Source organism: Apaloderma vittatum, unplaced genomic scaffold, assembly GCF_000703405.1.
Source record: "Apaloderma vittatum isolate BGI_N311 unplaced genomic scaffold, ASM70340v1 scaffold29346, whole genome shotgun sequence".
NCBI lineage: Eukaryota > Metazoa > Chordata > Aves > Trogoniformes > Trogonidae > Apaloderma > Apaloderma vittatum.
Genome location: NW_009721874.1, coordinates 41,583 through 48,966, shown reverse-complemented (window position 1 = coordinate 48,966; position 7,384 = coordinate 41,583). Strand labels below are relative to the sequence as shown.

The following is a 7,384-nucleotide window of genomic DNA, read 5'->3' as shown; positions in this document are numbered from 1 at the left end:
TAGAGTGAGTTTGGAGAGAGTCTCTTCCGAGGTCTGGTAACGGAGGAGCGACAGAATGAAGTTGAACAAAAGCTGAAAATTGCGTTTTCTTTCTCCAGGGATCTTTCCAATAACGAGATCGGTGGTTTAGATGTTCAGATATTCGAGAGCCTGACTGCTCTGGCAAAACTGTGAGTACACGCCGCGCCCTGCCAGTCCTCCAGCCCGCTCTGGTGACCCTACTTGAGCCGGGGAGTTGGGTCAGTTGACTTCCAGAGGTCCCTTCTCACCTCAGCCACGCTATGACTCTGCTGTAGTTCTGGGCATTTTGATATCTTACGCACGTGGCTTTTGAGACTTGAGGTGCTCCAAGGGTAACGAGTACCCAAGCAGAGCTCGTGGCGGAGGTTCATGACAAATATAAGTCAGGGAGTTGTTCCTGGTGTGATGAACTGTCATTTTCCCCTCTTTTACAGAGATATAAGCCACAACAAGATTTCTACATTAGAAGATGGAATATTTGATAATTTATTTAATTTAAGTGAAATGTAAGTTCGTCCCTCTTCGTTTCCCAGTTCTTTCTTTAGACCTTTCCTTGAAGCAGCTCTTCCCTTCCCGCTGGGGTGGCCTGAGGGTCCTGGGGAGATCTGGGGCACGTACCCAACCGAGCAGCTGCCCTTTGGATTCTCTCTAGTTTCTTCTTCAAGCTGTGTCCTGCTCCTGGGTGCCCTTCCAGCCTAACCTCTTCCTAGGCTTTGTTTCTGTCTCCCGAAAACCTCCAACCTCTGCCACTGCCTTCGAGGCTTCTCTGCTTCTCTCCCACACCAGCTCTCCCGAGGTTCTTGTCTCTGGCCGTGCTCTGGGTCACACTTAATGTTCCTGTTTGTACGGTCACACCTTGGGAGCAGCAGATCTAAATGAAAAAGGCACCGACCTGCAATACGGGAGACTCTGACCGAGGTGTCAAAGCCACGCGTAAAGATGTTCGCCCTAAGTGATTCAAGTTCTCGTGCCTCTAGTGGTTTTTAATCGAAGTAATTAAAATCTGCGCTGCCACGTGAAGGGTATCGAGGGGAAGCCACACATTTCCAGGAGAGATCAGTATCGGAACCAGCCAGAGGATTAACCCTGCGCTAAGCAAACCAGAAAAAAAACCTCAGCCACACGTTCTCCCTGAAGACGAGGCACAAAGGGCATTTCCAGCTCGGTGTTTTTGCTTACAAGCAGCTCTGGGAAGGCAGAAAGAAGGTCCCAGCGAGTCTGTCCCTGCCCAGGCTGTCAGTACGAAACCCGGGCTGAGCCCAGCCCCGCGGGCGGCAGCTCAACGAGCAGCTTTCCATCCCCGTCCCCTTCGCAGCTGAACGCCGCAGGCTGTAATTTGGATCAGGCTTAGCTGCAATTAAAGTTTCCATCTTTTCATTAAGCTGCCACATGGAAAGATTACCATTGACTTTGCGTTTCTTTTTTTTTTGACAGATCAATTTTATTCTCTTCGTTCTTTTTTGGCGGAGCTGTAAATAGTCTGGAGAGCCTGCCGTTACATCCAACGGCTGTTGGCTGGCAGGCTATTTTAGATATAAGATTGTGTCTGTAATTTGCTTCTAATTGCAACAATTATTTGTAGAGTTAAAAAAGTACTTGGAGTACTTGCCTAATTCTAGCCTCTAGAAAAATCATGTTAATTACTGCTTGATTCCCTATTCATTAACTCCCCTCGCGGTTCTTTCTGAAGCGTTTCGGTGCAGTGGCACAGATGGGAGCTGTGAGGGATCCGCGCGCTGCTGTAATTAACACTTAGCACATGTCAAGTTAATGCCTAACTTTTGTCTGATCTCCCCACTGCAGAAACTTAAGTTGGAATCCATTTGTCTGTGACTGCAAACTTGCCTGGTTGCCCCGTTGGGTGGAAGACAGAGGAGTGGAAGTTATTGAGGCGTCAGATACGAGGTGTGCCCACCCCGCCGAGGTGGCAAACCTTTCCCTCTTCGACGTCTCGTTCGTCAATGCCACGTGCGGTAAGGAAACACCGCGGGCTGTGGAGCGGGAGATGACTGAACTGGTGGAAACGAAGGGCCCGAGGGCAGTTGGGGATCGAGTTTAGACCTCTTTAGACCTCAAGTCACCAGTTCTGATTTAATTAAGCAAGTACTGGTAGCGTATGACTGTACCCTGATGCCTTAAAGATTGAGTCAGTCACACCAGAGCTGAGATCAGCAAACTCATTAGAGACCGTGCTTCAGGCAACTGTCAGACGACACGAGCTCTGTGACCTCCAGCCTTGGGCTTGCACTCTTTCAAGCTTTTAACAGTGACCTGAAGCAGTGAAATCTCCCTGGAGTGGATAGGGCCTGAGGACACACTAGCTTGAATCTTTGCAGGCAACAGGGCTCCACATCAGGAGTGTTGGAAGAACACTGCCCCAGTCTTAGCCCGTCGCCTGCTCCGGGTGCATTTTTCTGACGGCCTTACAGCAGCACCTTGCAGGAATTATCAAGGGGAAGAATGCTGGTGCTGTTGTTCACCTTCATAATTAGTTGTTCCCCTCTTGAACTGCTTTAAGTTAGAGTGGAAACAGTAACGTGAGGCTGTCTTGTGGGTGATTCGGTGTAATGGGAGTAGGCTGGGGACAGCCTGCCAGCTACTGACAGTTGTTACTGAGCGGCAGGGAATGAAGAAGTATGACCGGGCTGGTGTTGAAAAACAAAGTAGTTCCCATGCTGGGGTCTTCCTCGTGGGACCTTTCTTAAGAAAAGCAGCTCGACATTTGCAGGAAGACTGTGGAGAAAGCGGGCCGGCTGGAAGGATTCGATATGGGAAGATCACACGAGGCCAGAGCTGTTGAGATGTTTAGGGGGAGATGTTGTAGCAACCAGCAGGAACAGAGGAGCAAACATGGCTGGGCTGCGTGGGCAGCGCTGGGGAGGAGGCCAGGCAGTCCCAGCTGGGCTGCGGCTGTGCTCACGGCTCTGCGCTTGTGGCAGAGGCACGTCCCACCCCTCGCAAGCTGGGGAGGGGGAAGGAAGCTCGAGGGAATGAGCTGTTGCTCTGAGAACGGGCCACTGGGGGTCTGCCACGCGCCTGCATGTGTGCATTTGTGCTCCCTGTCACCAGGCTTGTCTTGTGTCGGTGCATCCTTCCCGTGAATGCTTGCATGTGCATCCTTCCCCACCCGGCGGGTGGCATTGCCCCCTTTTCTGGCACTAGATTTTGCCTGCAGATAGGTGGGGAGCTGTTGGCTTTCCCCAAGATTTCGGGGTCTGCTCAGCTCCAGCGTGGGCCGGATGGAGAGCCCGGTGGAGTTTCCCCTGATGTGTCACTCTGCCCAAGTGTGTTTGGTCGTAGACTTGTCGCTGGAAGCCCCAGGCTGAAACGTGCTGCACCAGACCAAGGCAGGGTATGGCTGAGGGACAACCTTTTGTCTCACTCTTCCTTGGTGGCTACTCCTCTGGCTCCTTTGAGGGTCAGACTCAGCAGCTCCACGTCCCATGGGACTGTCGGGCTCTCCAAAGACCCGTTCTATTTACTGAGTGTTGCTGCTCCATAAATCTCTGTGACCGGCTTGTTGTTTCTGTCATCACTAATTAGCATTAAGAGTTTGGAAATCCTTACTGAGGGTGTAAAGACGTCCCAGGCAAGTCTCAAAAAGGAAGTGCTTGGAGCAGGAGCTGCCCAGGAGAAATCCATTCCCAGGAGTGTGGGGTGGTGTCTTCTGGAGGGTTTTGCCAAGTGTCAGTTTGCAAGAGGGTCTTCTCTTCTCTCCTCCAGGAGCTCGATACATAACGTGTCTGACAAGCAACCACACAGGAGGGGACGAACTCATCATCCTCTTCACGTCTGTTCACCCCGGGAACCTCACTGAGGAGACCTGCGGTGCCCTCTGTTATGCCCAAGACCAGGAATATGGAGGTTTCAGCACCCAAGGGCAGTGTTTATGTGGTACTGCCCACGAAACAAACTCTTCCACCGGCTGTTTGCCATTTTGCACTGAGCATTTGTCCGGGGAGGCCTGTGGTGGCCCATCGCTCATCCCCAACCCCTTCCAGGCCCAGCTACCTGTGTCTTTCACGGGACTCCAGCCCCGGTACAGCCTACACCAGCCCGTGCTCTTCAACGTCAGTATTCCCATTGCTGTCAGCACTTTACTGTGGAAATTTGGGGACCAGACAGAGGTTCTCAACACCACTGGAAATGCAGCTCTCCACATGTATGCCTTACCTGGGCAGTACAACGTCACTGCCACCATCTCCGTGGGCACCAGAGTCTTAGACGTGCAGGCAGAAATTGAGGTGGTGGCTTCACCCCATCAGTTAGAACTTCAGTGTCCTTCCTTGGTCAAGACAAATGAGAGTCTGGACATTCGGATCCGCAACAGAGGCGGCACTGGCCTCGCGGTGCTGTACGGTATCACCGCGGAGGCCGGAGAGCTGGGGAGAGGTAAGCAGGGTTGGCTGGGTGGTGCAGGGCAAGGGAGGGGTGGCGCTGGGTCCTGGGCGTTGTTTTTCCATTCCTTCCTCACAAAGAGTAAGGGATGACTTCTTTGGGCGCTCGTTGCTCCCCTGACTCACCGGGCAGAGTTTTACACTGTCCTGGTCCAAGAAGATGAAATGCAGAGTGCACTTCAGCAGCAAAGGGATTTTATGGGCTTCGAGAAGGACAGGACATTCCTGGAGCTCCGCTCCCCAGCTTAGGTTGGGGTGTGTGGGGCCGCAGAAAAGGTGTCACGCTTGTGTTGTTCTACCTCATGCAGCGGTTCACCCCATGTGTCCTCCTGATGGCTTGGTTTTCCCGGGCAATAACCACTGCTATCAGCTGGTGGTGGAGAAGGCTGAGTGGAAGGAGGCCCAGCAGCACTGCCAGCATCATGGCAACGGAGACTTGGCTTTTGTGAGCAGCCCCGAGATCCAGAGCTTCTTGGTCGCTCATGTCATCAGGTAAACGAGGAGGATAAGGGTTAAGATTTCCTCTGTTCCTGGGGTCGTGTCTGCAGAGGGGTCCAGAGCCAGCAGGCAGCCCTGGAGAGACCTCTCCAGTCAGGCTGGAGAGACACACGAGCCCAGGCTGAGTACGGGGAGATGGTGGGGATGAGGCTGCTGAACAAAGCAGGAGAACTAAGGAGAGCCTGAGCCCTTGCTGAGCTTGGCTTCTTTGCTTAAAGGCTGTGGAGGGAAGAAGAGGAATAGTGCAGAAAGGCTGGAAGGTGGAACTGGGAGATGTGGGATTGCTGCTGGTGGGCATCGTGTACCCTACATTTGTGCCTGTGGGTGCATCTGAAATGGTGCAGAGAGGTGCAGGGTCAGGAGCAAACGGGGCTGGGCTGAGCAGACCTTCCACCTGCAGATTCGGGTTGGGCGGTGGAGAGATTCCGGTGCCAGGCGGGGCCTGGGAGCGACCTTGCAACCAGCTCCCTCCATCAGCACCGTCACAGCTGGAGTGTCCCTTGTGTGACACGGTGACACTGTGAGGAGCCTGACCTGGTGCTGCCATCCTGCTCCCAGCTGGGATCCTGCGCCCTCCCAGACGCAGCTGCAGCCTGGAGCCCAGACCCCTTCCCCTCTTCTTTCACCTCCTGAGAAGGAGCAGCGCTCCTCGCCGAGGGTCAGGCTCCAGCAGCATCTGTTCCACCTCAGGACTTGGGCTTTATAAACAGAGAGCACAGAAAGTGTCAGACTTTGATTAAATCCACCCCTCGAAGTGCCCTTTCTGCAACCAGCCGTCTTGGCGGGGAGCATGACCAGGAGAGCTTTCAGGGGCCTGACAGCTCCTGTCAGCGCTCCCAGATGCAGATGTTGGAGATGGCCTCTGAATAAACACATCCCAGAAAACACATGCGAAGGGAGCAGCTGCTGCTGACGTAGCCTTCGAGCGGTCCCGCTCAAGGTCTAACAGCCCCTTCTTCCCCTACTCGTATCCTTGCCCTGTTCCCTTCACGCTGGGATTTAGCCTGAGATTGCAAACACGTGGTCCCTGCTCTGGGGAAGAGGAGTCTGTCCCTCTCGGCAGGTTGGGGACTGGTCACTCGGTGCTCTGATTTGTCAGGCGTTGCGTGCAGGGCTGTTGATGGACTGCAGCACGAGGAAATCATGAGACCTCCGAAGGGAACGAGCAGCCCAAGCTGTTTCCCAGCTGCTGCCTCATGTTGCTCTCCTCCCTGGCCCCCTTTATTTTGTGTATTTATTTTATTAATCCATTCAGATAAACATGAATGAGGCAGTTCCAGGATGCGATTTCCCTGGCGATAAAAGACAAATCAACCGAGCCGCAGGTTTTTGGAACACACAGCCTCCGTAGTTTCTTGTGGGAAAATGACAGAAGCAGAAATCTGGTTCCCGTTAGAGCAGGCAGCGGCGAGGACCGTGCTTTCCTCTCCTTTGCTCCTGTCCTTTGATGGCCTCCCCAGGAGCAGTACGTGATGACCTGGTGCCCTCCCTGCCTCCAGAAGCAGGGTGCTCCAGCCCGAATCCCGTCCCAGGGACCTCATTTTCCCTTCTGAGGCAGCTCAGGGAGCCCCCTCCCCTTCCAAGCCTCATCAGGCTTCGTTCTGCTCCTCCTGCCCCAAGCAAGGCAGCTTGGTCCTTCTTCAGAGGCAGAGGGACCCTCACATCTTGCTTCAGAAAAGGATGCCTGGAGCCCTCTTCTTCCTCTCTGCGAAGTGATGGGCCGAGCAGGGGAGCAGGGGTTGGAAGCAAGCCAGTCAGCTCTTTCTTCTTGTTTTTTCTTGATGGCTTGCAGTTAGATCATAGCTGGAATTAGAAAAGGAAAATCTGGTGGCAGCAAGCAGGCGGTTTCCTAGCCCGTTCTCCCTAATCCCCTGCCAGTGGTTCGGGAGCAGAGCGCAGCGGTTATTTATTCTTTAATCTTATTTGCAATGAAAACTACTGATTCACAGAGCAGTTATTTTTGTCGTCGTTTTTTTTTTTCAGCATGACCTCATTAATCATTTCATTTGACTGAGTCCAGGGGTAGAGAGACACCAATTATCATCTCCCCGGTCTGCTTTTTTGCAGAGCAGCTCTACCAGCCCGGGAGCGCGCTGGAGCGGAGGGGCGAGGCCGCAGCAGAATTGATTTCGACCTGGGGGAGGGAGGAGAGTGGAGAAGCAGCTCTGGGGGCTTTGAAAGGTGCAGGATGAGGCTGTGTTCCCCCTCCCCTAGAAGTTAATACGGAACAAAGGCCTCACTTTCTGCTGGGTGCAATTAGAAACAGTCATCCAGGCTGTTTGTGGCTATGAAAGACCACTCAGCACTTTCCGTCAGGATCTCTGCTGGGATTCAGCCAGTTTCCAAGTGTGGAAGGGATATTTCATCTTCCTCAAATGATCCTGGCGGTTTCTTGTGTGCGTAGGGTTCATCTGCCTGTGGGGTTTTGGCCTCTGCCACTGAGGTCTTGTCCCCCGTGGCTGCGGAGG

At 53.4% G+C, this 7,384-nt stretch overlaps 1 protein-coding gene across 1 annotated transcript in view; it reads left to right on the top strand.

The window, feature by feature from the left end:
* Positions 1 to 3: 3 nt before the first annotated feature.
* Positions 4 to 7,384, top strand: part of PKD1 (polycystic kidney disease 1 (autosomal dominant)) — a gene marked incomplete at both ends in the record, with an annotated part of 48,959 nt that continues 41,578 nt past the window's right edge. Inside the window, 5 exon segments of the mRNA XM_009871555.1 lie at positions 4 to 170; positions 456 to 527; positions 1,825 to 1,994; positions 3,745 to 4,413; positions 4,727 to 4,910. Coding sequence (XP_009869857.1) covers positions 4 to 170; positions 456 to 527; positions 1,825 to 1,994; positions 3,745 to 4,413; positions 4,727 to 4,910 — 1,262 coding nt within the window.